The 17,490-nt window shown below is 44.7% G+C and overlaps 1 protein-coding gene across 1 annotated transcript in view; it reads right to left on the reverse strand.

The window, feature by feature from the left end:
* Positions 1-1,640: 1,640 nt before the first annotated feature.
* The window catches only part of notch3 (notch receptor 3), a 39,763-nt gene continuing 23,913 nt past the window's right edge, over positions 1,641-17,490 (reverse strand). Inside the window, exons 11-33 of the mRNA XM_017701544.2 lie at positions 14,453-14,686; positions 14,149-14,259; positions 13,704-13,896; positions 13,103-13,248; positions 12,449-12,682; positions 11,823-11,975; positions 11,190-11,418; positions 10,778-10,979; positions 10,382-10,532; positions 9,967-10,151; positions 9,669-9,801; positions 9,135-9,389; positions 8,894-9,006; positions 7,786-8,315; positions 7,026-7,352; positions 6,758-6,906; positions 6,204-6,429; positions 5,688-5,778; positions 5,130-5,298; positions 4,711-5,015; positions 4,111-4,258; positions 3,674-3,771; positions 1,641-3,542 (exon numbers count right to left, since the gene is read on the reverse strand). Coding sequence (XP_017557033.1) covers positions 2,007-3,542; positions 3,674-3,771; positions 4,111-4,258; positions 4,711-5,015; positions 5,130-5,298; positions 5,688-5,778; positions 6,204-6,429; positions 6,758-6,906; positions 7,026-7,352; positions 7,786-8,315; positions 8,894-9,006; positions 9,135-9,389; positions 9,669-9,801; positions 9,967-10,151; positions 10,382-10,532; positions 10,778-10,979; positions 11,190-11,418; positions 11,823-11,975; positions 12,449-12,682; positions 13,103-13,248; positions 13,704-13,896; positions 14,149-14,259; positions 14,453-14,686 — 5,918 coding nt within the window. The 3' untranslated portion in view covers positions 1,641-2,006. The remainder of the gene's footprint in view (positions 3,543-3,673; positions 3,772-4,110; positions 4,259-4,710; positions 5,016-5,129; positions 5,299-5,687; positions 5,779-6,203; positions 6,430-6,757; positions 6,907-7,025; positions 7,353-7,785; positions 8,316-8,893; positions 9,007-9,134; positions 9,390-9,668; positions 9,802-9,966; positions 10,152-10,381; positions 10,533-10,777; positions 10,980-11,189; positions 11,419-11,822; positions 11,976-12,448; positions 12,683-13,102; positions 13,249-13,703; positions 13,897-14,148; positions 14,260-14,452; positions 14,687-17,490) is intronic.

Genomic DNA, 17,490 nt, shown 5'->3' on the forward strand with positions numbered 1-17,490 from the left:
ACAAATGGATTTTACGCTTGGGACGGGATTTTTCCAACAGAAAAAAGCGCCTGTACCTGTAGCGGTCAGTAGGGGGCAGCACTACATGGCAGCGTTTGCTCCACTTTGACCACAAAGGCCAGGCGCCATCCCTCCAGGCTGGCTGGGTGGGGACTGCTAGAGATGCAGACAACACTGCATGCTATATAACACCTCCCTGAGGAGTAACAGAGCGCTAGCAGCCCGCTAGTCACCTCTCCAGACATTCACCCCTTTCACACATACAGTTCACACCTTACTATTTGCGGCCTGAATACGACTGGACCGTACAGAAACGAACCAACAGGATGGAGCACCCAGGGCTTGTTTATTTGATGTCTAGTCTTTTACTTGATCTTCATTCAAAGACTAGGCTTAAAGGAACGGTTCAGGCAAAAATTCTAATGTTTCTTATCATGAATGGAAGCAAAGAGCCACCAATCACCACTATGCAAACCGACGGCTCTTGTATTCTGTTCATTGTAAGCCACATTGGCACGTTTGGTTGACACATTCCTTCGTCTGGTAAACAAAGCCCTACTGTTATAAACCTCAAGCTCCACGGGACCAGGGGTCAGAATGCAACCGAAAGCACTTTCTTTTGGTCAGGTTTCAGCAGAGGCTGTGGCAGTGTTAAGACCAGAAGCTCGGGGTGGCCACTAGCCAGCCAGTTGTGGGCAGCGAGCAGGACTGTTCACCAGGAGAGAGACAGAGATGTCACAGTAAGAGTGACAGAAAGCAGCAGCCTATAAAAACACAGCTTAGCACATCATAGTGATGTTCCAAAGGTAACCATGGTTATAACATACAGAATAAAAACAATAAAAAAACAAAGAAATTCGTACAATTAATAAAAAAAGACAAAAGGGCAGAGGACAGTTTAAGTGTTGCCAGATGACTAAGCTGAAGGACTGTGAGGGTTGACAGAAGCTAGGCCCTTTTGAGATCACTGACAGGCAGTTTTAATTTAGGATCTAAAACTGATCACTTACATCGGCACGTGAACAGTAGTGTCTATTAGCGATAATGCATTAATGAATGTCAGTCTACATGGATGCTGTTCTGGAATGGCAGCTGTCACTTTAACCCTTACATGCATGGCCTCAGAAGTGCTTCAAAGATGCCCCTTAACAATATTACACATTACTCCAATGGAATGTATATGTTTACTTTAGTTCATCAAATTACCACTAATATATCACTAATTTTGGCCAATTTATGCACACCTACGCATTTTGGGAAGTCAATTTTTGTCAATCAATGCTGGCCTAAATAAATAATATCACTCAAAAAATGCAAGACGCCCAACTCTTTCTGTCTGTAACTGTAGTCGTGGGTTCCACTGGCTTGTGTGATGACGGATAAAGCCGACATGGGGGTACAAACAAAGGCAACGAGCCTCTATTTCTGTAACAATCAGCATTCACAGGAACTTCTGTTAAGCTCAGGTGCTTCGTGTAACAGATATGGAGCAGCATGGCAAGAGAAAAATGCATCTGACTGTGAGAACTGAAGACAGATGGAGAGGACGCCCCCACAAGGCAGTTTTTAGAGGAACATGTGGTGACAATAAATAAAAAGAAAGGAATTTCCTTCAAAATTTTCACTTTTTCTCTTAATTCTACTTTTTAAAAAGTTTGTTAGTTTCAGGTGAGTGTCCCCAAGTCTTTGAAATGAAAGACGTGGTTTCTTTCTTCTTCATATACTTTTTTTTTTAATAATAAAAAAAGAAGTCCATCTGTGACAGAACGTCTTACTTCATTAAATTGTCTTTTCTTTTTAAGACAACACAATTTTTTCCCTTTTACTCTTTTCTTCTGCGGACAAAAACCGGCAGAGGGGTCTTCTTGACGAACACCAAGTCAATCCATAATCCAATTAAAATCTTGGAAACGGGCTGACGTGTAATTAAAAGCACAAAAAATACATGAGCCCTAGAGTGAGATTTTCTCCTCTACTCTCGACAGGTCCCAGAAGTTCAGCTTGTTTTACGCGAACACCTGCATCTTGCCATTGGGCTCTGAGACGTGGGGGATCTGGGTCTGGTTGGGGCCGGCGACTGCCGGGCTGGGGGTAGAATCGGACCAGTCAGACACGCAGTGGGGCGAGGGGCTAGACCAAGGCTCTGGAGATTCGGGAGATGGGGTCAGGTAGGGGTGCTCGTTAGGCAGGTGCAGGTAATGCTTGGGCGTGGCATCCATGGCAGAGGTGTAGCTGTGCTGTGATGGTGGGGTGGGGTAGTCCTCTAAGCCTGTGCTGTTGCTGCTGGCCTGGGTTGGGGGAGCCTGAGATGCCTGAGATGGGGCAGCCTGGCTTTGTGAAGGCTGTGAAGCTGGGGGGGCCTGGGGCTGCTGCTGCTGCTGCTGCTGCTGGGGCTGACCTTGACTCTGCTGCTGCTGCTGCTGGTAGAAGGCTGGAGGATTCTGTGGCTGCTGTGGAGTTGGAGGAGTTGAGGAACCCATATTGGCCAAGCTTTGCTGGTTGCTGAGAGTGTGGTTGTGGATTTGCTGCTGCTGCTGTTGTTGCTGTTCGGCCATGGAGGGCAGCTTGACTGGGCTGAGAGAGGGCGTGCTGGGCACTGGCGTGGGCTGAAGCATGGGCTGCTGACTGCTGTGGAACACCTGCTGGTGCATGAGCATGTTAGGCTGCATTGTGCCGGGGGTCTGCGGATGCATGGCTCCCTGGCCGCCTGCTGGGTGCACCATGCTCACCATTGGCTGGCCGCACTGGGATGAAGGGGCTACACGGCTGTGCCAGTCAAATGGCACACTGACTGGGCTGACCAAGCCCATACCCAGTGCCATTTGCCCGGTGTTCAGAACGTAGCCATGGGTGGGCTGGGCCGCCTGCATAGACAGGCGACCCTGCATGGAAAGGCCACCATCAGCCAGGTCACTTAGGCCAGCCATAGACACTGCAAACGGACCACTGCTGCCATCCAACAGGCTGGTATGCACCATGGGAGTGCTGGGCACAGACATGGAGGTGTGGAAAAGGCCTGGGGAGGGCATGGCAGCCGGGGAGGTGGGGTTAGTGACGTATCCAGCATTGCTAGCACCCCCACGTGGCGAGTCCAGCGAGTCAACAGGCGAGAGGGTGACTGAGCTTTCCAGCAGCGCACTTTGCATGTCCAGCGTCAGCTTCTTGTTCCGTGCCTTCACTGAATCTTTCAAGCTGGATGCATGTCCTCCACCCAAGCCTTTGGCACCTGGGCGACGGCTCTTCTTGCCCTGTGGAGCACTTTTCAGGCCAGGCAGGAAGCTGCTGGGGGGGCACATGAGGGGTGAAAGCGTGTGGGCACCAGTCAGGTGGTGTCCAGGGGCTCCGGAGTGGCTCTGGGGACTGCGTACTGTGTTGTACTCATCCAGTAGCTGCACAATGTCATGATGCATGCGCTCCTGGGCGATGTCACGTGGAAGCCTGTCCATGTGGTCCGTGATCTCCCGGTTTGCAAAGTGAGCCAGCAGTACCTTCACTGCCTCACAGCTGCCCTCTCTAGCAGCCAGGAAAAGTGGTGTTTCCTCCTGAGGATGAATAAACAAAGTTGCATGAGTTGGTGCATAATTGTGCTAAGAATAATGCCGTGATATCTAAAAACAGTGGTGAGGGCAAAGTAAAAGGGATGATTTAGACCACCATCAAAGGGCTACAATACCTTAAGGTCTTGCATATCTTTATTGGCTCCATTCTTCAACAGGGCAACAGTTGCTTCAACATTGTTCACAGCTGCTGCCCAGTGCAGTGCAGATTTACCTGGATGAGGTGAAACAAACAACAAGACCATCACAAATCTGAGCCATTCTAACAGTAACTTTTGAAACTTTTCTGACAGTTCAACTGTACCTCTACAAGAACAATGGACACGTGCAGTGCAGTAAAACAACACGAAAAGAAAAGGCAAACTGACTAAAAAGACTTATAATACGAAAGGTAACAATATAGATAAACCATTACTGATGATAGAAAATTTAATCATAATACAGAAAAATAGATGAAGTCGTTTAAAAACAGTAAAACAGAATTTTGAAGCTTCAGAAAACAAAGTGTAACTAAGAGCATAAATAAATAATCATAAATTTGAACTGTACTCACCTAGCTCATCCACAGCATTAACATCAGCATGGCAGGTAATTAGTTCCTCCACCATGCCCTCCACAGCCAGCCTGGCTGCCAGGATCAGAGCTGTGGAACCATCATACATTCGTGCATCCAGATCTGTCGCCCTTGTCCTGATCAAAATCTGTGAGGAGATGGAGAGACACGTTAGTTGCATGATAAATCTAAGATATATGTATGAAACAAAAAGCCACAGTGCAATCTGAAGGCAGGACAGCATTCTAGAACTTAATGGGCCTCATTCACCAACTGTTCTTAAGAAGAAATTTCTTCTTAAAGCCCATTTATGCAGTGCTCACAAAAATTCTGGTATTCACCAATGTTTTCTTATTTACGAATTGTTCTTAGGTAAGAACAGAATCTACACACACTCAAAAGCACAAAGGTGCAAACAATTCTGTGGTTTAAGAACATGTCACGAATCTGATGTAGACTTTTTCTTCTTAGGACCTTTCTCAAGAAAGAAACTCAGAAGAAACTTAGGAAGATATCAGTGAGTGGATCCCTAGGCCTGTGTGCATTTAAATCCCATCTAATGACTCACACACATGAGGCTGCATTAGTGCGCTGACATACCTGGAAGACTCCCTGGGCATCAGCGGCCACAGCTGCATGCAGGGGTGTGCGGCCAGTGTTGTCCTGTGCATTTGCATCTGCTCCGGCATCTAGCAGCCTCTTTGCAGCATCAGCGCGTGCATAGCGGGCGGCCAGGTGCAGCGCAGTCTCTCCAGTCCGGTCTGTCTGTGCACCCAGAGATGCCCCCTGGTAGATCAGGTCTGATATGATGTTGGCTGAAGACTCCTCTGAGTCATCATCTTCTGCCACCTCCGGCTCCAGCCCGCCTCCACAGAATGAGGCCAGCATCAGTGGAGTAAAGCCATCTACAGAAACACAATTCCATCAGTTCATCTATTCAGTCTACAACCATATTCAGCTATACTGATATGTTAGTATTCTACAGTGTATGGATAAGCTGTACGCTGTATGACGTGTACCTGGTCCTCGCACATTGACATCCATGCAGTCACCATCAAATTCACCCTGTGGAGGTGTGAGGGCCATGGAGGGAGGCATGCGGATGTCTGCGGCTGCCAAATGATGCTGTGTCCACTGCCTGCTGTCCACAGCATCCTCACTGTCCGAGAGAATACTGGGCTCCTCCACCTGGAGCACAAAAACATTATTAAACTTCACCCCCATGTTTAGAACTTATCAAGTACACCAATAGAGGCCACTGTCTCTCCAGTTTACTGTTAAAATGCACTGTGCTCACCTGTAGTGTTTTACAGTTCACTACACTTATATTAAATGTATATACAATGTTAGTCATGTCAGTCGTCCATGTGTTTGCATCTCAGCTGTTTATGCATGCATTTCTGTATTAGATTTGACTCCTTTTTTCTTCAACCTCAACCTATTCTGGAAGGGAAAACCTGGTTGTGCTCAGTGAACTAGAAAAATGTGATCCTCTGATATACTTTCATATTAATGCTATTGTTGTGGCAAATGGCAATCTGTGTCAACCTGCCAAAGGAAGAAAACAAGATAACCACCTTTAGTCTCTTGGCCTCAGGGCAGTCTGTGTCTATCCACTGGTCACTGTGGTCTCCAAGTAAGGACTCCTCCACTGTCTTTGACATGTGCCTGCAAACAGGGGCAAAAGTGGTTTGATTTAATCCTTAAACTTATAAGGCTTATAAGTCCACTGGCAATTAAAGCACAGATTTAACACACAGATTTAAATATAACAAGTATACAACTGTTTTTGTTTGTCTTATGAAAAAATACAACTGTTTAAACTTGCTTGTGGCCAACATCCTACTTTTATTTTGTATTTTATTTTTTCCATTTATGACATCTACTCATGGTCCACTTACGATATTTGCGTAAGCTGTGCCCCATTCAATAAGCATTGTGTGACTAAAGAAGCTAAACAGGAACGTGAATGGTGAAAGCAAGCTATTTTTTCAGCTTTCGTATATGGACTGTGTGGAAATGTGAGGAAAATTTTGATTTGGTCCCTTCAAATGAGCAACGGTCTGGTGCACTGTAAGGATGAAATAACTCACTTCATGCCCAGAGCATCCTGGCCCACTGGTTCTCTGCGGTTCTTGTTGCTGCTGGTCTCCTTTTTGAGGAAGAATCCCTCAGGGAACCAGAGGGTGCTGTGCTCACGCTTACGCCGAGCAATCAGCATGCCCACCACCAGGATGACCATCAAGAAAAGCGCTGCCACACCCACCAGCAGCAGCTTACCCCAGTCAGGCACTTTAGGTGGGTACTCAATTTTCTCACCTAAAAATGTGAAACAGGGTGTTTATTCACTTACCAAAACTCTTCAACTTACTCTGGTGAATGATCAGTAATATGGGATGCAGCCACACATGGCCAATGATTAGACACAGACGGTTAGCCTATTATTCAATTTGTAACTGTGTAATTAATCGTGTGACTATGCAATTACATTTAAATAGTATAGGAACATGGTAACAGTAACTCTAAACAAGGATTGCTTAAACACTAAACATTCTTTGCCCTCTTTTACTGGATACAGTTTTCTGTAATTGGCTTTGTTAAGACACTGACAGCCACTAACAGAAGTGAGCAATGTGAATCTACTTACCGCGGACCTCTTTGAGTGGGTAAGGGAAGCGCAGCATCTCCTGAGCAGACAGTGCACCAAGGTATTCAGCAGCGCTGTCTGCTGTGGGGAAGCAATTATCTGAATCTTGGGAGCAGAGGCGGTTATCAATCTCCAGGTACACGATTGACCTGTACAAAATAGTGCCATTAGTCAGAGTATTAGATGACCATCAAATAATTACTACTCCACTTTTGAAAATGAATGTGAAAATTTGTATGGTTCTCTGTATGTATTTGTGACTGCTCACCCAATGACCTCCTGTTGGGGCATGAGTTCTCGTTTGAGGCGCGCTTCGCGGCGAGTGTAGGGCCGGATCATGGCCTCTCCATTGCGGTCGAGTCGGAAGCGCAGGGACGTGCGCAGGATGCCGCTGAGTTTCTGCAAAAAGGCAGTGCCTGTCCGCAGCAACTCCTCTGGAGGCAGCAGAACTACAATGACCAGCACCCCATCTGCAAGGTCCTCAGGAACCGTCTTTGCACAGTCCAGACCATCCCAACCACACTCCTCATTATTACAGCCCTGATCGCAGCGCCCATCTGCGTAGTGGTCCATACAGTATGTCTCATAGATGGGACTAGAGAGACGGTGAGAGAGAAAAAGAATGAAAAATATGTTTAAATGTCCTGGAAAGCCATTCATAGATTTTTTTCCCTTCATTTGAAAAGGATGAATGGACCAATATAATTTTTGTCATATTAATCTTTCAAGATTTTTAAAAGTTGTATAAGCTGAAGTTGTTAACCTTCTGAGATATAGGGCATGTACTAGTGTAATACTAATCTAAAACACCCCTGATGATCCTATGACTGGTGAAAAAATGCATTATGACTACTTTTGGTAAATAAAACCATAAAATACAAAGCTTTGGTGGACTATGCTGGACTTTAGGCAAAACTGCATACATCATGCAAGCATAACTCTTAAATAAGCATAATTCTAGCAATGCAAAATAAGCATATGCAATCAGACAATAGGGAGAGAAAGAGAAAAAAAATTTTTACACTTACTTGCAGACCTTCTCCTTGCTCTTACAGTCAAAGTTGTCATACAGGCAGTCTGCGTTATTGCACGACTCATCGCAGTGGCTGTTGTTAAAGACGCGCCAGCAATGTGGGTCAGCACAGCGTGCCCAAGGGTCCACAGCCAGCGAGCAGTCTCCCCCATCCCAGTGGCAGGGGAAGGTGTTGCACTCCTTATCGCAGACACCATCATTGGCCTTGCCGTGGCAGTCAGCAATAGGGCACGAGGGCACGGCCGGCTCTGGCATGCGGGGCTCCTGTTCACAGCGCTTACCCTTCCAGCCTCCTATGCAATGGCAGCTGAAGAAGGGGAAGATAGCCTCCTCGGTGCAAAGGCCTCCATTGCGGCAGGGCTTGGATGAGCAGCTCTGGTTGCTACGGTGCTGACATTGTGGTCCAGCAAAGCCCTGCTGGCAGGAGCAACGTGCGCCATGAGATGTCACAGTGCAGGTGCCACCATTATAGCAGGACAACTCTCTGCATGACATGCTGCGCTCACAGTTAGCTCCTGCATAGCCCTGAGAAAAAGAAAGATTGTGGTGAACAACTGAGGAAGTATGACTTCATCTGTGCAATAAAATTATTGAATTCTGATTATAATTTTTTTTATCAAATGATTCAATAATTCTCATGGATTTGGTAAAAGATAATTATTGAAATCAATGTCGATAATGTGCGCAAGAGGCATTGAAGCAAATGCTTGAGGTTTGTTGCCTCTGCTGTACATTAGGTGGCAATGTGTGCCTTTACTCACTACCCAAACCACTGAGATGACTCTCAGAGATAGCTACCTATTTTCAGTGTTGAAATTATGCCTCAAAATACAGAGTTTAACATATATATTGTATTTAGAACGTGAAATAAGTAATTATATCTCGAAAATAAATAAGTAATCATCTTGTATATCACACCAGTAAAAGCCTATTAATAATACCATAATAAGCCTAATAATAATAGAATAAAACATATGTTCTGATTGGAGTATTTGGCCATGCTGCCCAACCCTGTCAATGTCTGACTTCTTTTTGCTTATTGTGGAAAGACTATGTTTTATGGAAGGGACTGATGAACAAGAAGGATAAATAAGGTTACTCACCAGCTGACATGTGCAAATATATCCCAGTGGTGAGCTGCTGGACCCGGAGCATGCTCCACCATTCTTACAAGGCTGTGACTCGCACACACCAAACCTGTTCTGACAGCCTCGACCTGGACATCCACACACAATCAAAGTGATTAGACACACACCCACCTACACCCTTCCACACCCACACACACTTTCATACCTATCCACACTAGCCTAACCCAAAACTACTCAGAATGCTCTTGTAAAGTACCTGTAAAGCCTGGCTTGCAGACACACAGGTAGTCATTGGGCAGCTGGATGCAGTCCAGGCTGTTGGCTGGGTTGCAGGGGTTGGAGTGGCACTCATTTATATCTCCCTCACAGCGTTCGCCCGTGAAGCCTGGAGGACAGTTACAGCGATAGCCTCCTACCCGATCCACACAGGTTCCGTTATTCTGACACTTGGGCATGCCGTGAGGCCTTGTAGGAGTGGCACAGTCGTCTTCGTTTATCTCACACAGGACCCCTGGGGAGACATTTTTATACATTAGCATTACATTTCACTGGCTGTTACTGCTCCCTCCACATAGACCTGCCACCCTCTCTTCCAGTGTTTTCCAAGAATCCACTACTATACACATTTTTTATGTATATAATGTAACTCTTGCACTCCTTATGTATTTTATAGGTTTGCATATGTATTGACATTGTCTTTTATTATTGAATTTTATGTTGTCACATGCACCAATAGGAATTAAAACTTATAACTGCAAAGGTGAAAGATTCTAATTCTTTTTAGTCCTACCCAGTGTTCCAGGAGGGCAGGAGCAGATGTAGCGTCCAACTAGATCAATGCAGGTGCCTCCGTTCTGACAGGGATTTGAGCGGCACTCGTTTATATCCCTCTCGCAGTTCTGTCCTTCAAACCCTGGCATACACTAAGAGAACATGGGGCAATGGAGCGAATGAGTGGACAGGTGGACTTAGTTTAATAGATTACATCCATTTTCATCAATGATGCAGAATAATGAAATATTTCAATACTCTCTGATCCTGTTCATTGCAGTATTTAATTATAGAACAGACTTTGTGCAGTCACTCACATCACATGTGTATCCTCCTACATAGCCTCTGCAGGTGGCGCCATTGAGGCAGGGTTTGTCCTCACAGTGATCCACCTGACTCTCACAGTAGCTGCCTGTGTAATCAACTGGACACTTACAGTAGTGTGTGCTTCCAGTGTTCACACAGTGACCGCCGTGATGACAAAGCTCATCTATCTGGATATCTGGAGAAGCACAAACATCACATCAGTGAAAGAAAACACTGATTTGACATTAATTTGCAGTTCTTTGAATTGATTGAGCACTGGTCTGAACCCCATTCAACTAAGCTACTTAACAAGTCTCTCCTGAGTAGCTCAGTAAAAAAGACACAGTGCAGGTGTACTCCAGGACCAAAGTTAGAATAGAACAAACATATCAAGCATGGGTAGATGTCCACTGAGATCACACATACGTCTCTGAATGGCAGCCATCTCGCAGGAGACCCCTGGAATGTCGCAGTAGCGTCCAGACCAGCCGCCCACGCAGTCGCAGGAGCCGTCTTTAGGTCTGCAGCGTCCACTGTTCTGACAAGGATTCGGGCGTCTGCACCAGTCCACAGGCATCTTCCCAGCAATAGAGACACTTAGTTGTGGTTGTGGGGCAATCATGCTATGTGTATTTATGAATATATATATATATATATATATATATATGCTCAATGACTTTTTTAAATATTTTAAGAGTTTGATAGACATTTTTGGGAAAGGATCACTGGACACAAAATTAAAAGTTATGGAAACATCAGCCAAGAAATCCTATGTAACTGTTCTACAATCTACTCCACATTAGTGAAGGATGGGGTGTGTACCTGGCAGCGGCTGCCGGTGTAGCCCTTTGGGCAGGAGCAGTGGAACGACTCCAAGCCATCGTGGCACAATCCTCCGTTAAGGCAAGGCTGTGAGTTGCACTTGTTCACCTCATACTGACAGTGGTCTCCAGTAAAGCCTGAGCGGCACATGCAGTTAAAGCCATTGATCTTATCCAGGCAGGTACCGCCATTAAAGCATGAGCTGCAGAGGACATACAGCGGAGTAGTTAGCACTATTTCTAACCACACTTCACTTCACTACTTATTTGAACTTGCATTGTAGGAACGTTTCATAATGAGTGGATGAATAGAAACCTTCAAAGGTGAATCTTTCTGACCATATCCCATATATAAGGATATTCTTATCCACTAGGATGTTTTTACTTATGCATTCAGAGATTTGCTCTCTCACCTCTCAGTACAGTCAGGTATGTTGGTCTCGCAGTGCAGGCCAGTGAAACCTGGCTTGCAGGTGCAGGTGTAACTGTTGACGTAGTCGGTGCAGGTGCCCCCATTCTTGCAGGGGGCGCTCTGGCACTCGTTCACCTCGATGGCACAGCGTGGGCCCGTGAAGCCAGGCAGACAGGTGCAGTAAAAGGTGTTGATACCATCTGTGCATGTGCCTCCACTCAGGCACGGGTCTGCAGGCAGACAGAGGAATAGCAGTCAAAGACTGAAGGACACAGTCACAAGTGCACTGACTGTAAAGACTTGAGGCATTTTCACACTAGAGTTTTTTCTGGACCTGGGTCCACTTGCTCTGTTAGTTTGGTACATTTGGTCAAGTGTGAAAGATGTTCTCTAGCCCTAGAACAGTCCAGAGAACCGATCTCTGCTCCTCCTGAAATCAGCTTTCAAGTTTCGTGATGGCCCTGGCTACAGACTGAAAATGCTGTTTTTTTGGCTTCATTTTGAACAAGTTGACCAACAATAAACTTGCAGTAAAGCTTAATGAAGAGCTTGCTAGTCTTTTGTTGAGTGTATCAGAACAGGGACAGCGCTAAACTGTGCAAGAAAAACAGTTGCAGAAGCTGATTTCACTCACTTGGGAAACAGTCATTGATGTCAGTTTCACAGTTGGGTCCAGTGTATCCAGCGCGGCATGAGCACACATAGCCGCCTAACATATTGGTGCAGGTGCCACGGTTCTTACATGGATTAGATGTGCACTCGTTTATGTCAATATTACACAGCTGGCCTGTGAACACAGCAACACAAGGTCAGTCATGCAACAAATAATTGTCACGAATATTTGTTAGGCATTTTCAGACATTTCTATGAAACATTCGCAAAGTTCATAAGCCTAGATTGTCAAAGGCGAAGACAACTAACTAGTCCAAAGGGTGTCTAAACCAAACCAGCAGAAGCACACTTGATTCTACTTGTTTGATCAATTGGTTTCAGCCTTCAAACAACTTAGCAGATGTTCTCCAGCTTTGTTGGAATAAAAACCTACACCAGCCCTTCAACTATCATATAAAAATGGGTAGACTGCTTTGTTGTGGCGAGGTTTTAAGTTGTAATTTTTGAATATTTATTTTCATGTAAATTAGAACAATCAAATAAAAAAGAATGGATTATTTCTGAATAGATGCTGCAGGCATGACAGCACTAAAAAGCTCAAGTGCTTTAACTTGTGGAGCACTGCACTGGCATGATGGGTCGACTCACCCTGCCATCCAGGCTGGCAGTTACACTGGTAACCGAGGTAGTCAGCCGTGTGCGTGCAGATGGCGTGATTGGCACAGGGATTGGGTGAGCAGGGCGTGAGCACCTCAGCGCAGGTGGGACCACTGTAGGGCGGCTCACAAAGACAGGTGAAACTGGCTATTCTGTCCACACAAGTGCCCTGATTCAGACAGGGGCTGGATGCACACTCATTGATGTTCAGCTGGCATAGGTTACCTGAGAAAATGAGAAAGAGGGAAAGAGGAAGAGACAGAAATTATATGTTGGTGAGAGCAAGACCGAGTGGCATATACTGCATTGTGTAACACATGATGTGCAGACCATAGAATCACCTTGAAGGGGATAACATGGCCCAATTCTTGTAAGATGATGTTTTAATCCCTTAAGTACTAAACAGGATTCGCATGAGATCTGTAGGGACTTTTTGCATTCGGAAAAACTTTGAACTCATACATGTCTGATGATTCATTTTCCTAAAAAGTGCCTGAACCTTGTGAATGAGGATTTAATAAAACTTTTAATACTTATAATTAACTTTAACTAATACTTTTTAGGCTAATATACATCAGGATTGTCAGCCTTGTCAAGTATTATGAATTAAGGGAATTAGCTGGATAAATAGGATCCCACACCCACCTCTGAAGCCTTGTCGACACTTGCAGGTGAAGCCGTTGAGCTGGTCGATGCAGGTGCCAGTGTTTTGGCAGGGGTTGGGCAAACAGTCATTGCGGTCAAGGTCACAGTTCTTGCCCACCCAGCCTGGCTCACAGTCACAGCGGTACCTGTGCAGCACAGTTCAAAATCACTCACCGTCATGATCACACACCCCATGCACTCCCAGTATATCCATTAACAAAAACTGAAAGCTAGTCTTTAGTTAACAAGAATTTAAATAATGCTGTGTTTGTACACACCATTCACTTTTTACTTAGTCTAAAAATAGTTTAACCAAAAATGCTAAGAATAACCGAAAGCAAGCCATGGTTAGCATGATATAAATTATATAATACTAAATAGTGGCCACTACATTTCATTGCTTGAAAACCAGGTGATCACTTTTGGCCAAACTATTCCTTAACAGTAGAGGTGTCAAACTCCTGTACTTAAGGACTGCACCCTTTTCACCTTAATCCTTTTGTCAGCTAATGTTTAAGCCTGCCAGGGTTTAAAGGTAAGGAGCTGTAGTTCAACACCCCTGTGTTCAAGCAAAAAAAAAAAAAAAGCTATAGCATGATACCCGTTGGGGTCCTCTCTGCAGGCTCCGTGCACACAGGGGCTGCTGCTGCACTCGTCCACATGCGAGTAGCAGTATGGCTCGTGGAATCCAGCAGGACACAGGCAGCGGAAGCCATTTTCCTCATCCACACAGGTGCCTCCGTTTCGGCAAGGGTTCGATGAGCACTCATCCAGCTCCACGTTACACTGAGGGCCTGAAAGTGAGAGAAATCACAACGTTTTACTCATGAAAGAAGGAACAAAAATTCAGCATGCACTGGTGTTCTTTTCCCACACTACTGTTAATGATAACAATACCACATTTCTCAGACATCTCAGAGAGCTGATCCAAGATCATGTATCTTCAGGTCATGTCATTGTAAGTAAAAGAAGAAACATGATCCTGCCTAGTTTCCTAAACAAGGCCACAGCTCCCACAGAGAACTGAGAGGCGGAAAAAATCTTACCAGTGAAGCCGGGTTTGCACACGCAGTCATAACGGTTAATGCCATCCTTGCAGATGCCATATTCACATGGATTGCTGGCACAATCATCATAGTTGATTTCACAGTTGGTGCCTGTTTAAAAAAATACTCTAGTAAATGGGACTACTTATGACTTGAGCCATTAACTTTCATTTAACTCACACAGAAGTAACATATTTGGTGGTGCGATTGAAGTGTTAGTTCTCAAATGTAGCAAATCAGTCAAAACTGCTTGATTCTTACTGAACTGTCACTTTGGCAACACAAGTCATAGCAAGTCTCTTACCTGATGTGCCATGCTGGCACTGGCAGATGTATTTGTTGACCAGGTCCACGCATTTGCCCCCGTTCTGGCAGGGGTTGCTGCCACACTCATTGAGCTGGTTCTCACAGCGGTAACCTGTGTAGCCGGCCACACAGTTACAAGTGTAGCTGGCGATGCCGTCCACACAGGTGCCATGGTGGCATGGGTCAGGCTGGCAGTTATCAATGTTGCTCTCACAGAGTCTGCCCTCAAAGCCTGGAGACATACACAGAATCAAAACCCAGATCACTTTATTGGTAAAGTACTAAGATTGTAAAAGTGCATCTTACTTTATTATTGGATTCAACTACTAGAAGAAGAGACTATATAATACTATATAATCAATTACAGTAATACTCATATAAAGCATTTACTTATTTCTTGGCATAAAAGTAAATTCTCAGGTGGTTTCAAAAGGAAGAACAACAACAAAAAAAAATCCAAAAATTATTCAATCAAATTGAAATGTGGAGAAATAGGAGACGGCGAATTTAATTTCTTAACAATCGCAATTGAATCAATAAAAGTCAGAGATTTACAACCCTAACAATTACAAGTCTTTAATTTTGCAGTTTGCTTCACATTTAATGTACTAAAATATAGAAACCGACATATAAAACATGGCCATTTATTATCCAAATGAACCCCACAAGCCCAGTACATGGATCCCAAGAACGAAAGCCAGTTTAAATCTGCCACGAGAAGTACCACAGGCATGTCCTCACTGGCAACAGCAAAATTTGTATCAATTTCAGCACGCAGAACCAGTTTACTGTGTTTATGTTTTGTATAACTATATATAATATGCTTACTTTTCTTATTTGATGCACTATATTTAAGTGGATGAGTGAACTCCTTAAGAGCACAGTTTGAAGCGGCAGTTTTTATTGTTTTGTTTAATAACATCATTTTGTTTGTTCAAAAAGGTAGTTTATGAGACAAATCGAATAAATATCAGTAAACAAATCTTCAGCTTTTTGAGTAAATCAAACTGCAGAGATTTGAGCGTTGTTCTTAAAGGGTTAAAACCGTTTAGCCCTGTCCCCAAACTTTTGATGGGTTACAGTGGCTCTGTGTGACTCAGACGTGCGCTCATCCACAACAGTCTGTGGGAGAGCGTCTCTTGCGTTGTTTCTTTTCTCGCAGCGCTACTGCATTTCACACACCGATTCAGCCCCTGCTATTCATGGTTTTGTCTGCGATGTGAAGACTTCCTCTCTTTCACTCGCACGCTCCTTCTCCCCCTTCACCCTCCACCTCTTTTCCAGATTCTTTTTTTTTCAACTCTGAAAACTTCCAATTCCTTTTCCTCGTTTTCTGTCTGCGTGATGGTGTTTTTTTCCTCCTCTTTCGAAGGTTCCTTTCTGCTTCCTCTGTTTCCTTTGCTCTCTCTCTCTCTCACTCTCTCTTTCTCTCTCTCTCTCTCTTTCTCTCTCTCTCACTTTCTCTCTCTCTCTCTCCCTCTTTACTGAAAGGTCCTACAGTGTGATGCCCGGGTTCCCGTGGTTTCCATGCCGACAGGTTGTCAGGCCGTGGCAGAGCGGGGCAGGGCCGGGCCGGGCCGGTCCGCTGGGGGGGAGGGAGGAGGGGTGGAGGGTGCCTTTCACTGGGCCTCACAGAACTTCTTTTGTCCCAGAGAGTTGTGGGACAATACCCTGCGCCCCTGCTAACGGGACAACTCTGTGCAGCAGAACAGGAGCAGCAGAATACCAAGCAGCTGGCTTCTCCAGACAATACCTCACATTTTGCACACCACACTTAGTCCTTTACAGACATTTAGTCAAACATGAGTTTCTCAGTAGTTCACCTTTTAGAAAAACGAAGACATCGAATCTGTGAAGTAATACATAAGGAATAATTCGGAAATCTAAAAAAGCCTGGAACAAATCACCTACTAAATCTTTGATTTTAGATTCTTTAAAGTAATCCCCCTCTGCCATAATGCAACTCTATGCCCTTTACAATCTTGACATTCTCTGAGGAGCAGCCTAGGATGCTAAAGCTACTTGTTGAGGGTAAATTCCAAAAAGAATGTTTTAAACTTCTAGGGATGCACAACAATACTGGAATCATATCTGTATCTGTGGATAACTGCTTAAAACATTTGTGTCTGGAAGAGCAGAACATTTAAGCAACACTTTGTGTTAAGCAACAGTTTGTGTGATAGAACACCTGTATTTTATTCATTTTACTGCACTGGTAACCGTAGAGAAATACATGCTATTTCTCCATAATGCTAATCAATGTAAACATCGTCACAATTTAATGTTTATGTGTCAGTATTTTGGCATCTACAAGTACAAAAAAATATCTGACACTGGTATTCCCATCTCGCTCCATCCATAAATATTTCAATGTTTCAGACATGAATTCGTACTAGCATCACAATTTAGATTCGTCTTAGAAACTAATTTCAAGAATTTATGCTGCAGCCTTCAGATGAAAACATCTTCACGATTTTAAACAAATCCAGACAAGTGCCTGGCTCTGCACACCCACCTGTACATTATATACATGCTTTATTGTACCACACACTTGTATACAAGTGCCTAAAGGCATGCATTCTACACATTTAACAGGCATTCTCACAGTCTTTACTATTACATGCACTTGGCTTCATGGAGAATTTGGCCAATAGGTTCAATGAGGACGACAGATGACACATTCCTCCAGACAGGACAATGTGAACGGGGCTGCTGGGAGTTTTAGGCTATGCCATACGGCGCTGTGTGGGTATGTTATTGTGGGGTATGGATGAGCAGATGTCGGGGTGACAGCAGAGCGTAACCCCCATCCTCACCAGCTGCTGGCCCTGAGTGACCCTGTGATCCCTGAGGTCCAGCAGGGGGAAGAGGGGGATTAAGAGTCTGTTGGCAGTCTGATCAGTGAGAGATAAAGGGGCGTCTGACCTCCACATCAGACTCGTGTTCTATGGGGACACAGGTATGTGTGGCCAGTCTGATGCTGATATTGACTTGAACTCTGGAGATGCCGGACACAGTCAAGGGGGATTATGTAAG

This window comes from Pygocentrus nattereri, chromosome 1, assembly GCF_015220715.1.
Source record: "Pygocentrus nattereri isolate fPygNat1 chromosome 1, fPygNat1.pri, whole genome shotgun sequence".
NCBI lineage: Eukaryota > Metazoa > Chordata > Actinopteri > Characiformes > Serrasalmidae > Pygocentrus > Pygocentrus nattereri.